The sequence below is a fragment of the Saccopteryx leptura genome, chromosome 3 (genome assembly GCF_036850995.1).
Source record: "Saccopteryx leptura isolate mSacLep1 chromosome 3, mSacLep1_pri_phased_curated, whole genome shotgun sequence".
Taxonomy (NCBI): domain Eukaryota; kingdom Metazoa; phylum Chordata; class Mammalia; order Chiroptera; family Emballonuridae; genus Saccopteryx; species Saccopteryx leptura.
Window position 1 is genome coordinate 228693668 of NC_089505.1, and position 19799 is coordinate 228713466.

The 19799-nt window shown below is 39.1% G+C and overlaps 1 protein-coding gene across 1 annotated transcript in view; it reads right to left on the reverse strand.

The window, feature by feature from the left end:
• The window catches only part of DNAH6 (dynein axonemal heavy chain 6), a 300118-nt gene that overhangs the window by 26424 nt on the left and 253895 nt on the right, over positions 1 to 19799 (reverse strand). The window contains exons 64-68 of the mRNA XM_066377849.1: positions 14781 to 14971; positions 10439 to 10599; positions 5672 to 5760; positions 4765 to 4911; positions 3129 to 3267 (exon numbers count right to left, since the gene is read on the reverse strand). Of these exons, the coding sequence (XP_066233946.1) occupies positions 3129 to 3267; positions 4765 to 4911; positions 5672 to 5760; positions 10439 to 10599; positions 14781 to 14971 (727 nt within the window). The remainder of the gene's footprint in view (positions 1 to 3128; positions 3268 to 4764; positions 4912 to 5671; positions 5761 to 10438; positions 10600 to 14780; positions 14972 to 19799) is intronic.

Genomic DNA, 19799 nt, shown 5'->3' on the forward strand with positions numbered 1-19799 from the left:
TTGGTAATTATCACAGTGTATAATTTATTCATTATCTCTACTCTCCACCCCATGAGTTTTTTATAGACAGGGACTATGTCATCTCTGTATTTCTGGCATATATCATAGTAGTACTAATCAATATTTTTCTGGATTTATCCATAGTGATTGCCTAAAATCCCACCATTAGCAAATATCAATTAGCATTGCCATTTTACCCACTTTAAAAACATCTTTAATGAGCTTTAATTTAAAAATCATAAAATTCACAATTATATATGAATTGAAATGTATATTTAATACATATTGATTAATGTATTTTAAAACAAAATGCACAATTTAGTAGCTTCTAGTCAATTTACAATCATCACAACAATTTAATTTTGGAGTGTTTTTATCATCTCCCCAAAGAAATCTTATGCCCATTTGCAGTCACTCCTCATTTCTAATATACTTGGCCTGTAGAAATTTGGTTTCTCTGAAAATTTCATAAAAATGGAATAAGACAACATGTGCTATTTTGTACCTGGTTTATTTTACTTAGCATAAAGATATTCATGTTCATGTTTTGGCATGTATTAATAATTTATAATTTTTTATTTTGAAATACTATGATATTGTGTAGACATACCACATCTATTCATTCACCAGTTGACAGACATTCAGGTTGTCTTCACTTATGAATAATGCTGTTATGAACATTTATTTACATGTTTTTGTGTGCTCATGTATTTTTATTTTTCTGGGGTATATACACAGACGTGAAATTTCTGGGTCATATGCTAAGTCTATTTTAAAAATTTCCAAAGCAGCAGCACCATTCACATTGCTACAAGCAATGTATAAAGGCTCTATTTTTCTGATATTCTCATCAACACTTGTTTCTGTCTTTTTTAGTATAGCCATTCTAGTGGATGTAATGTAGCTTTAATTTTCATTTTTCTAATGACTGAGCATTTGTCATGTGCTTATTGAACATTTGTGTGTCTTCTTTGGTGAAATATGTATTCAAATCTTTTGCTCACTTTTTTATGTTGGATCATTTTCCTTTTACTGTTGAGGTGTAGGAATTCTTCATATACTTTGTATACAACTGCCTTACCAGATATGTGATTTGCAAATATTTTCTCTCAGTCTTTGGCTTTCTCTTTTCACTTTCTTGAGGGTGTTTTTTGAAGTGTACAAGTTTTAAATGTTGATGAAGTCCAATTTATTATTTTTTCTTTTATTGCTTGTATTTTTGGCTTTATATCTAAGAAGTCATTGCCTAATTCAAGGTCATGAAGATTTATTTCTATGCTTTTTTTATAAAAGTTTTATATTTAGCTCTTACACTTAGGTATATCACTTATTTCAGATTAATTCTTTTGTATATGGTGGAAGATAAGGATCTAAATTAATCCTTTTGTAGGCAGATATACGACTCTTCCGGAATCAGTTGTTAAAACTGTCCTCCCCTCATTGAATTGTCCTGGTACCTTTGTTGAAAATCAGTTGACCATAACTATAAGGTGTTTGTTTCTGGTTTCTCAATTCTGTTGCACTGATTCACGAATGTATTCTTATGCCAGTACCACAGTCTTGATTACTGTTATCTTCAGAGAAGTTTTGAAATTGGGACACTAACCCTTCTGACTTTGTTCTTTTTCCCCAAGATTGCTTTTGCTATTTGGAGCCCTTAACATTTCCATACAAATTTTATGATCAGCTTGCCAATTTCTGCAAGAAAGGCAGATGGGATTGTGTTAAATCTATAGATGAGTCAGGGGAATGTTGCCAATTGAACAATATTGTGTCTGTCCACTCTTGAGCATATCATGTCTCTCCATTTATCTAGATTACATTTAATATTTTTTGTCAATGCTTTTCAGTTTTCAGGTCTACACTTCTTTTGTTAAATTTATTTGCAAATATTATTTCTAAGGTTTTTTGTTTTTTGTGTGTGTAACATGTGGGTGTGTGAATTTCTTAGACTTTTCTACATACAAGATCATGTCCTCTGCAAATAAAGACGGGTTTACTTCTTCCATTCTAATCCGGATGATTTTTATTTCCCTTCCTTGCCTATTTTTCCTGGCTAGAACCTCCAATACAATGTTGAATAGAAGTTGTGAGAGCGAGAGCGGATACTTCTTTGCTTGTTCCTTTCTATCCTTTTAAAAGCATGGTTACTTCCATAGCAGTAGAAATTAAGGTAACCCGAAAGGTAAAAAATTCTAGGAGTGGGGAAAGGAAGAGAAAAACCAGGTAGTGGAAAATTCAGGGTAAGTAGAGTACCAGTATCACCATTTTGTTCAGCAATCTTGGCCCCACTGGTGTGGCTGGGCAGGAGTATGAAGTAGCCTCCCCAGTTCCATGCCCACCCCTCTTACCCTTCTTGGTGCCCTGAGGTCAGGTCCTCATCCATTTTTACTGTTGTTTTCTTACCTTCTGTTTCAAGGTTTCATTTGTTGTTCGAGGCTCTAGATCACCTGGTACCTTCCTGCTGTTTCACATACCCCTTACTCCCCAGTCAAAACTATCCACTCCCAGTCTGTCCCCTTCCAGAGCTCTCTCCTTCCCGCACTGCCCAGTACAAATCTCTTCATCATTATTTGGACCCACGTGGTCCAAATTGGATCTAATTTTGTTAGTAAGATCCCACGTGGCCATAATTAATATTTGCTAAAAATTTTAATGCCTGAAATATTTTTCCTTTTTTTCAAAAGTACACCTGACTCAAAAAGTCAGTCAATGTTCAGATTCTTTTGAATTTAAGAGCACTGACTCTGGAGGTTAAATTGTCTGGGTTTAAATCTTGGCTCCATCACTCATAAATGGTGTGCCTGAGTTTCTTATGTGTAAAGTAGGTATATAACAGTCCTCACCTTATAGGGTTGTTGTGAGGATTAAATTTGTTAATTAATGGGAAGTGCTTAAAATAATGCTTGGCATGTAGCGAGAGCAATATAAGGTTTTGCTGTTATTATTGGGGGAAACATCTGCCCCATTTTTCTATGTGTAAATATGCTTGTGTTACTCTGGTCATGGTCTTATCTTCACAAAGGGAATGTCAGAAGTAATCCCACCACCATCCAACATGGGGGAAGTGACCATCTTTGTCTGAGTCTGATAGGAGTAAACCAACTGTGACACGAGGGCATACTGACCAGTAATATAAACCAGTGCATCCCAGGGAATCTTTCCTTCTTGACAGTAAAGGTTGAGGTTCAGTAGAGCGCATTCCCTGTCACTGTCATTAAATTCATAGCAGATATTCCAACCAAGAGGGCCAAACTTTTTTCTTTCCTGGAATGGGAAATGAAAACGGTCTTAAAATTAATTTTATGTAAAACATTGCAAACTAAAAGGTTTCTGTTGAAGTCAGGCAACCTCCCTCTGTAAAATCAGCTTCAAGTCATGCAGCTTTACTTCTGCTGGGCTTTCGGGCGGCTTCCGCCAAACCAGGGGGCGCCTCTTCTCTGGGACTGGCCCCTCTCCAGTGTTTCTAAAAGAAAGTCTGATCTCACTGGAAATGTGACAGACCTTTCAAAAACATTTGCTCTTCATGGTAAAATAAACTATTTCTCCATCAAAATAAGAAAAATAAAATCCCACCTAGTGTCTTTTGGCATAAAACTACTGACACTAATCATCCATCCTGTGCAGAGAGCTGCCTGTGCTGTTCTAAGGAGTGTCCATCACCTGGGCTCCCTGTCCTGCCGTTTGCGCTGACCACACACTGACTTCTCTATAGTGACAGTTTTTTTTTTAACTGGTACACAAAATTATAATCTTTGTTTCATGAACTCTCATAATGAAATCTTTCCCTCTGTTTGTTTTCCACCTATCCTACCTTAATTTCTTAATTTCAAACCAATGATTATACCAGAAGATTGGTTTTATGTTCTCTTCTCTTGATATCAAAATCTCTCTAAATCTTAAACCAGTTCCTCATCTCAGATGTTTTTATTAGAACAAAGGCATCACATCTGGCACCCCTAATGCCAATGTCTCAGGTCTCCTGTAGGACCTCGCTTGCTTAACCCATATCTTGATCTTTAATCTTTATTTTTTCTAAAATGATTATTTCTCTGTATACTACATACATTTGAAAAGCATTCAGCCAGTCTAATCAAGACAACGTCTAGAGATATGTAATTGAAGAATCAGAATTCAAGTACAAGGCCACAGTATGGATACCAGACCACAGTGAGGTGTGAAGAGGAGGAATGAGAAAGTAGTACTGATTTGAAGATCATCTTTCAGGGACTTGGGGCTCCAGTCACAGAGAGGAAGCTGTGAAGGTTGGTACACCCACCCAAATAGGGACGGGTAAGAGTAAAATTACTTCAGGAAAAAATAAGGGTTTAATGACTGACACGATATATATGTGTAAAGAGGGAAGAGCAAGAACCGTCCTGAAATTTTGGGTGTAGGTGACTGACAGAAGGGGCCACTTATTTCAGAAGTAGTCTGGAGGGGAAGCAGATGTTGGGGAATGGGGCACAGCTGGGGAGATCAGTTTTGTGCTTTCCATCTGACCTGCTGCAGCCATCCGGTGATGGTGCGCTCAGTCAGATCAGAACAGAGCTGGGGGCAGGGCTGGAGACCGAGAAGCAGGGGGAGGAGGCAGGTGGGAGTGCAGAGCAGCCCCTGCGGTGAAACGACTTGGGTTCAGACACAGACAGGCCCTCAGCGCTTCACGATGCCATTTGTAAGCTCCATTTAATTCTTACTTTTTGTTTATTTATTTCTAACAAGGTATACTTTTTTGTTTCTATTAAGAAGCAGAACTGAGTGTACCTGAACAATTGCATGGAAGAAACAAATGCCAAATATAATTTTTCTCCATTTTCTTCCAAGTATATTTTCTTCAAAAAATGAAGGTGTCATTTCAGTAAATGCTCGTCTGATATTTGCACGTAAGCCTTTTGGAGGCTCATTGGTTACCTGGATTTAGATGGAACACAGGTGGCAGAGAGAGTGTTACAGATCTGCATTATGTCTGAATAACACATGTAGACTGAAGCCACTGAGAAAACTTAGATAACAACGCCCACAAGGTATTCCGGCACGTTCACACCTGCTCTGTATCTTGCTTGCTCAGGCTCCATCCTGGAAGAACAGGGCCTGACGGGGTCCTCAGACCTTTAGTGGGTAAACCACCCACACAAGAATCTAATACACTTCCACTCGGTGTCCATTTTTCTAAACAAGGCCTTATACACTGGATTTTTTGGTCATCCCAACGTGTGGCATCATCTCACACTTTGCTTTGATGAAATGGGGAGGGAGGGAAGAGGCATCCCTTCTGATCATCCCTGGGTGAGTCTATGCAGAGGCTCCTCATGTATTGGAAACTTTCAGCACTGAAATCCAGCAGCCTATAGGTCCTCCTGACTCTCAAATGCTGACACTTTCCTTTAACTCTGGGAGGGATCCTGTTCTCATTACTCTACGTCCTTGACATTTTTTGATAGAGGATAAGAGGGGATGAACTGAGTGACCAACAGGGCTAGGGCATGCAAAGCAGTGGCTTGGGAAACCGTTTCCCTGCTTGCTATAAGGTGAAGACACACTGACTCCCACTTCCCCACCTGGGCTGCACAGACTCTGACACGGTCCTGCGGGGGGCTGAGCTCCCTGGACCCACTGGTGAACACTCAGAGGCCAATCACCTCCCATCACTCCAACCATGTGCATACATTACCTTGACAGAATTTTGAAGAACTGTAACAGGAAATGTATTACTAGGCATGGAACTTAAAAAAAGTCGAAAACTGTCCTTGATAACAATATCTGTTTAAAAGAAAGGCAAAACAATAAAAAGGAAAATGCTTAACTCTTAGTAACACTTTTCTATAATTATTAGAAGGTAGCAAAAAGGGCTGTAAACTCTGTTTAAAGCCTACTTTATCCTTTTTTAAAAGTGTGTTGTAAAATGTTCTAAAATGTTTAGCGGGGATCTTTACAGAAATCTTGATCAATGCCACCCTATTAAATTTAATTTCCAAATAAAAAAAAAGAAATCTTTAAACAGGAGAGTTTGGCAGTCCAGACACTGGTACGTTTGAATAAAGAAATTAGAGACATTAATTTTCAATACTTGATGGAGATGTTAAGGGCCATCCCTCTGAAATGGAGAAAATTTCAATGAAAAAGAGGACAGCTATTGCCAGTACATTTATTTTCAGGAAGCTTTTTCCCCCCTTAACCATTCAATTTAAGGCAAATTGCATGAAAATGGCCAGAAAGCCTGTGGAAAAGAAAGGGATTTCTCTCTTCTGTAAAGAAGTTGCAAAGGGAACCCAGGGAGCAAGGATACGGAGAGACCTCAGGCATAACACCAAGGGGTTAGGTCATTACACTTTCTGAGCTGAGGATGAGAATCTAAGAGAGTATGAGTTCCATTCCAAGTCAAAAAGGCCAAAACAATGTTGGGAAAATCATCCTTTCCATCACAGGAAGACACAGGCATCATGCAAAGATGACTTTCTTTTCTTTTCTTTTTTAGGTAAGAGGATGGGAGATAGTGAGGCAGACTCCCGCATGTGCCCTGACGACCAGGATCCACCCAGCAACCTGGTCTGGGGTCTATGCTCCAACCAAGCTATGTTTAGCGCCTGAGGCTGATTTGCTCTAACAGAGTTATCCTCAATGCCTGGGCCATGCTCGAACCAATTGAACCAATCGAGCCACTGGCTGAGGGAGGGGAAGAAGGAGAGAAGGGGGAGAGGGAGAAGCAGATGGTTGCTTCTCCTGTGTAACCTGACTGAGAAATAAACCCAGGATGTCCATACGCTGGGCCTATGCTCTATTCTATTCAGTGAGCCAAAGGCCAGAACCAAAGGTCATTTTCTTGTCCTTGATTTTTAAGTACCTATTATGGTGTTCCTCCAACATGCCAGGCTCACTCCCTCCCTGGGCCTTTGCACTATCTGTTCCTTCTGCCCAGAATGTTTTTCCTGATTCCCTCACTTTCTTCAAGTCTTGATTGAAAGTCATCTTTCTAATAGGTCTTCCTGGACAATACCACTTAAAATTGCTCTCCACCCTTCCTCTCCACCTGCTTTTCATCCTGACCTTTCTGTTCTCCTTTTTTTTTTTTTTTAAAGATTTTTTTAAAAAGACTTTATTTATTCAATTTTCAGAGAGGAGAGAGAGAGAAAGAGAAGGAGGAAGAGGAACAGGAAGCATCAACTCCCATATGTGCCTTGACCAGGAAAGCCCAGGGTTTCGAACTGGCGACCTCAGTGTTCCAGATCGACGCTATATCCCACTGCGCCACCACAGGTCAGGCACCTTACTCTCCTTTTAATGAAGTTTTTTCCAAAGCACTGATTACTTACCATTCCAAGTCAAAAAGGAATTTATATGGTGTTGGGCAGATAAAAGTGTGTTGGGGGCAGGCTGTGGGCAGGCAGGATCCTTGTAGCCTGGGGCTTGGTTTTAGGACTAAGCCTTTCCCACCCTTTTTGATGTGGGGTGGTACAATCCCATGTGCCTCAGATAAGTGACTTTGTATCGAGACTTCCCTATTTTGTATATTGGATTAAAGGTTTTGATTTCTACACTATAAAATGGGTGCAGAACAGGAACTTGCTCTTTTAGTTCCTGAGATTAGCATTAGAGAGCAGAGAGCAGAGAGCAGAGAGAGGCCAGGTGGAGGAGGCCAGGAGAAGCAGCCAAGATGGTGGAGTGCTGAGTGAGAAGCCAGTTTGTGTAGAGTTTGTATCTGGGAGAAGGAAGGAGATGGGGAACAGAGGTGAATAAGTCTGGTGAGCTAGAAACCTTTGATTCTAGGAAACTCGGATAAGTCAGTAGCTTTGTGAGCACTGAATGTGAGTGGGTTTTAGAGCCCAGTGTGTGTTTCTACTTGCCCACTGGGTGCAAGCTAGGATTAAAGATGATGGCCCATCAGTTTTTGGCTCTGTTGTTTCTTTACTGACTGTCCGAATCCAATGCGAACCTGCATGTGAATGGCCACGATGGTGGCCCTGGATACTGGCTTTACATATGGTAAGACTTCTACCATGTGGTTTATTTATTGTCTGTCTCCTTTCACTAGAATATAAGCTCAATGAGGGCAGAGATCTGTGATGTTTTGTTCACTGACATACCTAAACATCCAGAACAGAGCATGGTGTGTACAGTAGGTTCTCAAATTTTACTGAATGACTGCAGATCAAAGGTGAATTTATACTTCTTAGTTTTAGCTAAATTAATGAACTACTTTAAGTAGCCAAAATTAAAAATTAGTTTTAGTACAAGTCTAGAGAAACACTAAAGTTACTTGCAGGTAGAAACTATCAGGCATAGAAGTAAAATATCAACCAAAATCTTAGGGTTAATGTTTCCACGAACCAAAAATACCCAAAACAAAAACAATTCCCCCCCCCCCCCCCAAAAAAAAACCAACCAACCAACCAAACAAAGAATAAACAAAAAACCAAACAACCAACCAATCAACCAACCAAACAAAAAACCCCAAAGGATAAAAAAGGCCAGACCCTGGTTGGTTGGCTCAGTGGTAGAGCATTGACCTGGCATGTGGAAATCCCAGGATTGATTCCTGGTTAGGGCACACAGGAGAAGCAACCATCTACTTTTCCTCCCCTCCCCTCTCCTTCTCTCTCACTCTCTTTCTCTTCTCCTCTCACAGCCATGGCTCTGTTGATTTGAGCTCATTGATCCCAGGCACTGAGGATGGCTCCATGGAGTTTCTAGCTCAGGTGCTAAAAATAGCTCAGTGGTGATCATCGAGCATCAGCCCCTGACTGGGGTCCCTGGGTAAATCCCAATCGGAGTACATGTGGGATTCTGTCTATCTCCCTCCTCTCACTTAAATTTTAAAAAAGAAAAAAAGGGAAAAAGGCCAGGTTTAGAGAAACTTTTTTTCTTTTATACCTTTTCTCTTAAAATTACTAAAGCATCAAGACTCTTAACTTTCACAGTGATCCTAGAAGTTTAGAGTTGGAATGGAATCTTGAAGTTCTCTTAGTGTAGGACTACTAGAAATGATATAATGCAATCATTTTATAGCTAGGGAAACTGAGGCCCAGAGTGGAGAAGTAATGTGTAGTCAGGAAGGTGCTGGAGGCAGAACTTTACTTGGTTCTTAAAATTTAAAGTCCAGAGTTTTTGTTTTTTTAATTTCTTTTCTTCAGTTTTTCTTTTCAGCTTATTACCTGAATGTATTTTATTTTATACTGGTTATGTTAGACATCAGAACTCAAATGGTTAAGTTAATCAATGATTGTAATGGGCTGGAAGAGGATTTTTTTATTCATTTAAGTGTTAGTGAGATGCGATCACTTCAAACTCACCAACAAATTCTGGCGGCTTCCTTAGCCCGTCCACGCTCCCTGAAGAACTGGAGCATGCTCTTTACTGGTCACTAGCAAGCGGAACACCACTGCCATATTCTGAAGACTCAGGTAGTACCACCGCAGCAAATTGCCCTTCAGATGCCTTTCCTAGCATTTTCCCTTAATTATAATGCTAATCACTGGGATTCCTAAACTGTACTGAAAACCTTGTCACCTGTCTTTAATCATATAAGGGTAAGTGAGCCAGATGGCTAGCTGGAAGTGGGCCACCTCTTATTTGCACTGCATAAGTGTGGGAAATGTGGAGATTCTGGATGGTAGATACAAATGAAAGTCCTTCTTAGAAGCAGCCTGCAGAAGGCAGGGCAGGGGGGGAACCCTTAGAGGAAGTGAGGGGCCCTTAGAGGAAGGCTGCAAGGTCCTGGCTGTGGCTTGGTAACCAGTGCAGGCTGGCCCCTCTATAAAGGTGTGGCTCCTCACCTAATAGGTAGCATTAAGTAAAGTGGCTTACAAGACCAGCTCTCACCTTCGCAGAAAGCTTTCTGTGATTAGGACCCTGGGAGACCCCAGAGAAGGGGCTCTGGATATTCCAGATTGGTGGCTCTCTCTCATAACCTCCTGGCAGAGGGAAATAAGGTCTATCCTGTTCTGTACCAATCATACAGTTCCTAAGGTTTCAATTATTTTTATACTAACATTTTAAAATGAGTAGATTTTAACTTCACTTCCTATCTCTTTGCAGCCCATTATATTCAATACTTTCTTTATTGAGAAAGTGGTGATACCATAGTTAGTACACAAAGTGGTAAAATGCTACTTTAAGGCAATTGCTGGTAATTTCAACTTTGTTTTAAACTTCTTTACTTCTATAGTGAAATATTTGATTTCCCCCTTTTTTCCTAAATTCATTTTTCTATTTCTTTTTATCATGCCTATATGACTTCCCGTAGATGGCAACCAGTGGATCATACCCTCAACTTGGAGTCTGAAGAACTTTTTCCTAATCTGGTTTGTGTAACTTAACTAAATCTCTGTAAGTCTCAAATTTCTTTTCTTTAATATGTGGAAACACAATGCCTATAAAAAAGAATTATTATAAGGATTTGATTCACAAGAAATGGATTATGCAAATGATGTGTTCAACATACTTGAATCTGTGAAGGTTTTAATTAGTTCTTCCATGGCCAACATCCAAGAAACAGCAAGATGGCAGTTTTGCAAAAATACCCAATTTCCTGATTTCATAGCATCTTTGATCATTTTTTCAGCAATGGGTCCTTGTCCTTGCCCCAGTGAAATTGATTGCACCCTGAGTTGAACAACAACAAAATGCTGTTTTATGTTTTTTTAAGCAATGAAATTATTAAGACATTGAAATATAGTAGACTTTTACCTAAACTTAGCACACATCTAAAATCCTCATTCTCATAGATGTGTAAATGTTTTTCAGTACTTTCTTGCTTTTTAAAAACCATTTTTTACTATAACATATATACGAAAAAGTGCAAGAAACAAATATACAGCTCCATGAATAATCACAAATGAACATCTGTGGTTAAGAAGAGAACTTTGCCAGCATGCCAGAGAGACTGCTCCTATGCCACTTTGCACTCTAATCATTTCCCCTTCCATCTTCCCAAAGGTCCTTACTATCCTAACTTCTGTGACAAAGGAGGCAAGAATATACAACGGGGTAAAGACAATGTATTCAGTAAATGGTGTTGGGGAAACTGGACAAATACATGCAAAAAAACAAATAAAAAATCCCCCACAAAAACACAAGAACAAGAAAAAAAAAACCAAAACAACCCAGATCATGTTCTTATACCACGTATAAGAATAAACTCAAACTGGATTAAAGACTTAAATGCAAGACCTGCAACCATAAAACTACTAGAAGAAAACACAGGCCATGAATTCTCTGACATTGCTCTTAGTAATATTTTTTTCTGCTATGTCTTCTCAGGCAAGGGAAACAAAAGAAAAAATAAATGGGACTACAGCAAATTAAAAAGTTTTTGCACTACAAGGAAACTATCAACAAAACACAAAGACAACTCACTGACTGGAGGACGAAATTTATGATGATACATCCAATAAGTGTTTAATATCCAAAATTAATAAAGAACTCATACAAACCTAACACCAAAAAAACAAACAATCAAATTAAAGAATAGGTAGAGGACTGAATAGACACCTCAGTATATGAAAAGATGCTCACTGTCACTAATCCAGATAAATGCAAGTTAAGACCACAATGAGATATCACCTCACACCTGTCAAAATGGTTATCATCAATGAATCAAAAAATAACCTGTAACGGTGAGGACACAGAGAAAAGGGAACCCTCATGCACTATTGGTGGGATTGTGTAACCACTATGGAAAACAGTATGGAGATTCCTTGAAAAATTAAAAATAGAACTACCCTATGACCCAGCAATTCTACTTCTGGGTATTTATTCAAAGAAATCTAAAACACTAATTCAAAAAGATATATGCACCCCTGTGGTCTTTGCAGCATTACCGACAATAGCCAAGATATGAAGCAACCCTAGTGCCCATCAATAGACTATGGGATAAAACAGAAATGGCACATAGATAAATGGAATATTACTCAGCTACAAAAAAGAATGAAATCTTACCATCTGTGACAGCATGGGTGGACCTAGGGATATTAAAATAAGTCAGACAGAGAAAGAAAAATACCATATGATTTCACTCATATGTGGAATCTAAAGAAAAACTAAAGGAACAAATAAAACAGAAACAGGTTCATAGATACAGAGAACAAACTGATGGTTGTCAGAGGAGAGTTGTTTGGGGACCAGTGGAAAAGGTGAAGGATTTAAGAAGTTCAAACTGGTAGTTACAAAATAGTCATGGGATGTAAAATGCAGCACAGGGAACAGTCAATAATACTGTAATAACTATGTATGGTGCCACAAGGGTACCAGACTTATTGGAGAGATCATTTTGTAAATTATATAAATGTCTAACCACTATGCTATACATTTGAAACTAATACAAAATAATATTGAATGAAAACTGTAATTGAAAAAAAATAGAAAAAAATACTGATTATTTTGATTACAAATTAAAAATATGTTCTTTCATTAAAAAAATTTAAAAACATTTTATTATATTTCTCCAATATTATATAGCTTTTCTATAACTATATATTAGTTTGGGTCTGTGACCCATCCATATTGATATACTGTACTGGTTCTAATTTATTCATATTCATGGCTATATTATATTCAATTTTATGAATATACCACAATTTATATAATCATTTTTTAGATGAAAATTATGGTTGTTTCCAGTTTTTTCTGTTATTATAAACAATGTTTTAATAAATATTCTTTTTTAAATTGACCTTTCTTATATACATTTTATCTTATTTTTTTAGAGAGAGAGGGAGGGTGGGAGAGAGAGAGAGAGACATTGATTTGTTGTTCCACTTATTTATGCATTCATTGGTTGATTTTTTTTTTGAGAGAGAGAGAGAGAGAGAGGAAAGGAGAGAGATGAGAAGCATCAACTTATAGTTGCAACACTTTAGTTGTTCACTGATTGCTTCTTATACGTGCCATAACCCAAGGGCTCAAGCTGAGCCAGTGACCCCTTGCTCAAGCCAGTGAGTGACCTTGGGATCATGTTGATGACCCCATGCCCAAGCTGGATGAGTTGGTAACTTCAAGATTTCAAACCTGGAACCTCAGTCCCAGGCTGACACTCTATCCACTGTACCACCACCAGTCAGGCACAAATATTTTTGGACATGGCTCCTTGCACACATGTGACTGATTTTGTTCTAGGATTCAATTTCAGTAGTGAATTGTTGGCATATCAGGGATGCCATCTTCAACTTTAATATACTGTCAAATACTCTTCAAAGTGATTTTAACCAATTTTTCACTCCTACTTACAGAGTTTCCATTGCTCCATATCTTTGCCACTATATTGCAACTTGATATGTATGAAATGACACTTCCTTATGGTTTTAATTTGTTGTTTTCTAATAGCTAGTAAGGTTGGACATCTTTTCAATTTCTTATTAAACATTTAGGTTTCTTTTTCTGAGAACTTCCCATTAATATTGTTTGTCTTTGTTCCTACTGAATTGTTTTCTTTTTTGTTATTTATTCACAGTAGCTCTTAATAGTTCTGTATACAAATTCTTTGTTTGAACTCAAGAACCAAAGGCAATGTCTAGGACCATTTGATGGTTAAATTGATGTGTCAATCTGGCTGGGTCACGTGGTTTCCGACTTGGCCAAACATTATTGAGTCTGTGAAGGTGTTTCTAGATTATATTAACAATTGAATGGTAGACTGAGTAAATCAAATTGGCCTCCTTAATATGGATAAGTCCCTTCTAATCAATTGAAGACCAGAATTGAATCAAAGGCTGAGTATAAGGTAACTCCTTGCCTAAGTGTTTGAGCTGGGACATTGGTCTTTTCAGGCCTTTGAATTAAGACAGATACATAGGCTCTTTTTGGGTTTTGAGCCAGCTGGCATTCAGAATGGAATTTATACTATTGGTTCTTCTGGTTTTCAATCCTTTGGACTTGGTCTGGAACTATACATCGGCTCTACTGGGTTTCCTGCATGCTGATTGCAGATTTTGGGTCTTCTCAACATTTATTATCATGTAAACCCATTTCATTCATATATATATAATACTATATACATATTATATATATATATATTTATACACACACACATTATCAGCTCTGTTACTCTAGAAGCCTAACAGACAACTGAACAGATGAAATCCATCATCTTGCAATCGACAGTCCAGAGACCAGACCAGACCAGCTAGTCCACGCAGGGGCCTGTCAGAATAGAGTTTACCCCATAGATAGAAAACCCCTATACTCCCTCGACCCCCTGTGGTCTTGTGTACTTTCCTATCCATCTGGACACCGTCTTGGGGAGGAATGGGGGAAGAAGGAGAAGTCAGGAAGACTGAGCTTTTATGAGAAAGAAATCTAATCAGCTTACCCTGGAGACATTTAAGTCAGAAAAAACATAAAAGTGTAAATGCACAAGTTTAAAATTCCCTCTGGCACCACTGCCTAGCAGAGTGAAGGTCATATGAAAGATGAGATTAATACAACATAGAGAGCAATGGTTTTTTTTTTTCTCTTTTTGCACATTTGCACATAGAGCGTAAACTACAGTCCTTTTACAGTTACAGTAAAACTATTTTAAATAACAGGTAAGTGTTAATCACTGTTCCACTAGATTATCATACTTCAACATTTTAAACAATCTCTCCTCTCATGAAATTTACACTTGATTTTATAATTGCTGACCCCATTTTAACAGCATATTTAGCTAAATATTACTATATCTTAGTCTATTTAATAAGGGATACCTGCATGTAGGAACTCATGCTCCACAGAGGGAACAAAAAGGAAAAATTGTAAAGGGAGATATGTGTTCATATGAGTTGTTAGAACTGTACAGGTGACCTTACCGATCTGAATACCCGCTGTCCCGGGCAAACCTCTGAAATGCGCCCATGGGATCTGAGCCTGTGCTTAGGATAAACACTAGGGGAATGTTGAATGACATGTCTTGATACAAAGTTGGCAGGTCCATAGGTGGTGCCTCTACAAAGCGTTTTCCAAGATTTTCTATTACAAAGTCTGTAAGAGCAAAAACTACCTGTAAGATGAAAAGAAAAACATTTAAAGAATGTGTTAGTTGAGTATCTTTATAATTTTATCCTATTTCCCATTCAAATTCTCAGAGGTTGGTACCCTGCCCTGTGAACTCATTCTCTCTTGATTAGGTATATTTCTTCCTATAGATCAGTTTGGTGGACTTGCACACTGCATAACTGCTGACAGCCATGGTTCTCACGACTTTACTGAGCAGGATGGACTACTGGACTATCTATGAACACACTGTTCCCGTTCTCACTTTCTTTTGTTCCATCCCTCTTGCATTCTCATGGACTTTACTTTCAGTCCTTCCATTGTCTCTTTCTGCATTATCATCTCTCCCTTCTCTGTTACCTCCCTATCATCATACAGTTAGGCTCTACTGTCTCCTTTTCTTAAAACCCAAACCACAGCCTTCCCTTGCTTGCAGTCTCCTCTCAGCTACTATTTCATTCCTTTGCTCCCCATTCACAAGCCAGTTTCTCAGAACTGACTCTGTATACTGTCTCACCATTTTCATCCCTCATTCTCATCATCTTCTGACCTCTCTTTGGAACCAGCCTCCGCCCTGATGCTCATACCCCTGCCTGGGTGTTTCCTACACCAGTGTGCTTCCTTCACTGATCTCACCTTAGCCAACTTACCCTTTGCTGCTCTTGCAGACCCTCTCTCTCTCCATAGCCCACATGAAACCTTTGTTTGAGATAGAAAAAGGTGTCCCTTTTCAAGATACTTATGCCAGAAAACTGTCATGATAAATATACAAACCTAACCCACATTATCTATATTGTGGATGGATGCCTTACAGGAGGTCCAGTGCACGTCTCTTACGGCAGCAGGCAGCAGCCTGGCCATGATGCCAGCCCTCCACTGGATGCTGACAACATCCAGTCAAAACAAGTCTTATCATATTTTTGTTGTTGAGGATGGGGGGCATCCCAACCTGGTTCGGGGCCAGGGATTTGGATGGCACCCCCATGTGGCCAGGCTGGGAATAGATGTTTACATGCTTGCCCACTTAAATGAGGCTACATTGTGGTGCTAATTATTATTATTTTTTAATTGAGTGAGAGCAGGAGAGGCAGAGACAGATTCCTGCATGTGCTCCAACGGGGACCCACCGGGGCCATGCTCGCAACTGAGCTATTTTTTTAGTGTCTAAGGTAGAGGCTCCACGGAGTCATCATTATTGTTTGGGGCCAATGTGCTCAAACCAATCAAGCCATAGCTGCGGGATGTGGAGGGGGAGAGAGAAAGTGTGTGTGTGTGTGTGAGAGAGAGAGAGAGAGAGAGAGAGAAAAGGGAGAAGGGAGGGGTGGAAAACAGATGGTGGCTTCTCCTGTGTGCCCTGACTGAGAATTTAACCCAAGACATCCACACGCCAGGCTGACATTCTACCAGTGAGCCAACTAGCCAGGGCCAATCCTCTTTCTTTAACAAAAAAAAATTATTTGTTGAATTGAGGTGACATTGGTTATAAAATTATGTGTTTCAGGTATACAAGTTTATAATACATACTTCGAGTATTTTTTTGTTTTATGATAGAGAGAGAGAGAGGGACAGATAGGGACAGACAGACAGGAAGGGAGAGAGATGACAAGCATCATTTCTTCATTGCAGAACCTTAGTTGTTCATTGATTGCTTTCTCATATGTGTCTTGACTAGGGGGCTACAGCAGAGCTTGTGACCCCTTGCTCAAGCCAGTGACCTTGGGCTCAAGCCAGCAACATTGGCTTCAAGCCAGCAACCATGGCTTCAAGCCAGAAACCTTTGGGCTCAAGCCAGTGACCATGGGGTCATGTCTATGATCCCATGCTCAAGCCAGTGACCCCGTGCTAAAGTTGGTGAGCCTGCACTCAAGCCAGTGGCCTCGGGTTTTCTAACCTGGGTTCTCCATATCCCAGTCTGATGCTCTATGCACTGCACCACTGCCTGGTCAGGCTTACTTTGAGTATTTTTAATTGGAGTTTCATCTTAAGGTCCAAACATGCATTTCTGAAGAAGGTTGCATTTGCATGCAAGATTGCAGTATCTTACACAAGCCACTGTGTTGGAACATCCTTTTTCTCTCAAAGGAGCAGTTGACTGTACGATGTAGAAGCATTGGACACCTAATAGGCCCTGAGAACAATAGGCTGGTTACCTTGAACTCCCTCATCACAGAGCTCTTGTGTCTGGTCTTGTCTTTGTTCTAAGGCTTCCTCAGGTTCTCTTTTTCTCTGGGCAGAGAACCTACTTCTTCAGAACTTGGGTTCTTACTCTGGAACCTCAATTTTCTTAGCCACTCATTCTCTGTAATCAATACTAGGGTGAGAGTTGTCCCTAAGTGCCTTGATGTGTGTATCTAATTGGGAGGAGGTATAGCTTGTATCTTCTCTTCAGAATGATTTTTTCAGTGGTCTTGACTGATTCAGGTCACTATCTTTTCTGGAATACATATCTAGCTTTTCATTTCTGAAACCTGATCTAGTTTCTAGACTCCTCCATGTTGATTTGTAAAGCAAATATTGTTTGGTAGTATAACACAGGTAAGTTTTTTGATAAAATATTTTAATGAGAATTTTTAATTAATATTCTGGTTATGTCCTATAACTGTATCTATCATGTGTAGCTTCGATCACATTTGGAGAACTGTCCTGAGTCATGGTATTGAAGAATGTGACAGGCATAAAAACATTTTTTATTATGAAAATTTTAAGCATTTATGAAATTAGAGAATAATGAACCCAATGTTTTATACATTTGCAATATTTATCAAGACACAGCCAATCTTGTTTTATTGATATATCCATCTACTCCTCCCATTCCTCAGGATTATTTTAAAGCAAATATCATGTGCCATATTACCTCATCCTTCAGTAATCCAGTATACCATATTTCCCCATGTATAAGATGCATCATTTTCCAAAAAATTGGGGGCCTAAAAACTGGGTGTGTCTTATACAGTGGTTATGGCATTTCAAATGCCATAGATGGAACTGAGGATGAGGCAATATAAGAAGACAGTGATTTATCATCAGACACAGATGAGGACAAGCTAATGGATGGCAGTTTTGACAGTGATGAGGAGTTGTATGAATTTTGTAATGAATAAAACTTGAATTCAATAACTTTATATAATACTTTTTTTTCCCAAATTTTGGGCCCCAAAATTAAGGTGTGTCTTATACATGGGGAAATATGGTATTTCTCTACAAGATTATTTTTATATATTTTATTTTTTATTTTTTGTATTTTTCTAAAGTTAGAAGCGGGGAGGCAGTCAGACAGACTCCTATATGCGCCCAACATGGATCCACCCAGCATGCCCATCAGTGGGTGATGCTTGGCCCCTCTGGGGTGTTGCTCTGCTGCAATTGGAGCCATTCTAGTGCCTGAGGTGGAGGCCATGGAGCCATCCTCAGTGCTCGGGCTAACTCTGCTCCAACAGATCCTTGGCTGTGGGAAGGAAAGAAAGAGATAGAAAGGAGAGGGGGAAGGGTGGAGAAGCAGATGGGCACTTCTCCTATGTGCCCTGGCCGGGAATCAAACTTGGGACTTTCACACGCCAGACTGACACTCTACCACTGTGCCAACCAGCCAGGGCCAAGATGAGGACTTTTTAGAAAACAATAACCACAGTCTCATAATCACATCTGAAAAATTAATAGTTATTCCTAAATATCATCAAATATAAAGTCAATGTTCATCTTTCCCTAATTAAATTACAAATGACTCTATATGTGTGTTTAAATACAGTATGTTTAAATCAGTGCTTAAACAAAGTTTATACATAGAGGTTGATTTGTCTAAATCTAATCTATGAGTTTCGTCCTTTCTCTCCATTCCTCCTTGCAAAACAAACAAAAACAAAATATGTTGTTAATGAAACTAGATTGTATGTCTTGCAAAATTTCTCATAGTCTAGAATTTTCTAGCCTCAATATCTTAATCACCTTTAAAACTCCCTCTTTTTGCAGCTCTTGTCATTGAGTCATCCTTTCATTTTTGTCAGCATCTAACCAGGAAGACACTGTCCTATATTCACTAAAGACTTGTTACCTGGCTCAAAGCCTTCTTTCCGTTACACATCTGTTCCAGTGATTTATCAGCTGTGTGCTAGGCATTGTTTTTTCCCTGTCTGAGGTGGCACAACCCAGTTTCAGGATCAATGTGGCCATCCAATATTCTAACCTCATAGTTCTTTGACCTTTGACTCCAATGGGATCTCTTCCTCAGTCACCCACACTCATGGCCAGTCTCAGGACATTGTCACCACTTGGAACCATTCTTAGAATTTTTAACTCAACTTTGATCACAACCTCTCTTCCATCTTCTATTTATGCTACATCTCTAATCCAACTCCATCTGCTCTGAAAGAAATTCAAGGTCTTTTCTACCAGTTTATAAGCCCTTTTTTTTTAGATCTCTTCCTTTTTCTGGAATGGCTTTACCAATAGGTGAATGGCCTTGCATCTTCTATTCCCCTATTGAAATAATCTGTAGCTCAGGTCAACCCCACAATTTAGCATTCTTACAGAGATGGAAGAAAATGCCACATCAGTATCTCCTAACTATGCTTTGTCTTTCTCCAGTTAGTTTTCTCTCTCATCTTTCAAAGGAGCAACCCCCATTTTTCTCCAATGCCTCCTGACTCTCATTACTTCCATTTTCAGCAAGTAACATAACTCCTTTCTTACCAGTTAAACCAGGAATTATATCTGTACATATATAAAAACTAGGACTGTCTTCAGTACTTCATTTATTCTGTTGGTAATGTTTGCTCTGTTAAAACTCCATCCTTCCTTGGTTTCCATGTCACTTTATCCTCCTGTTATTCTTCTTGGCC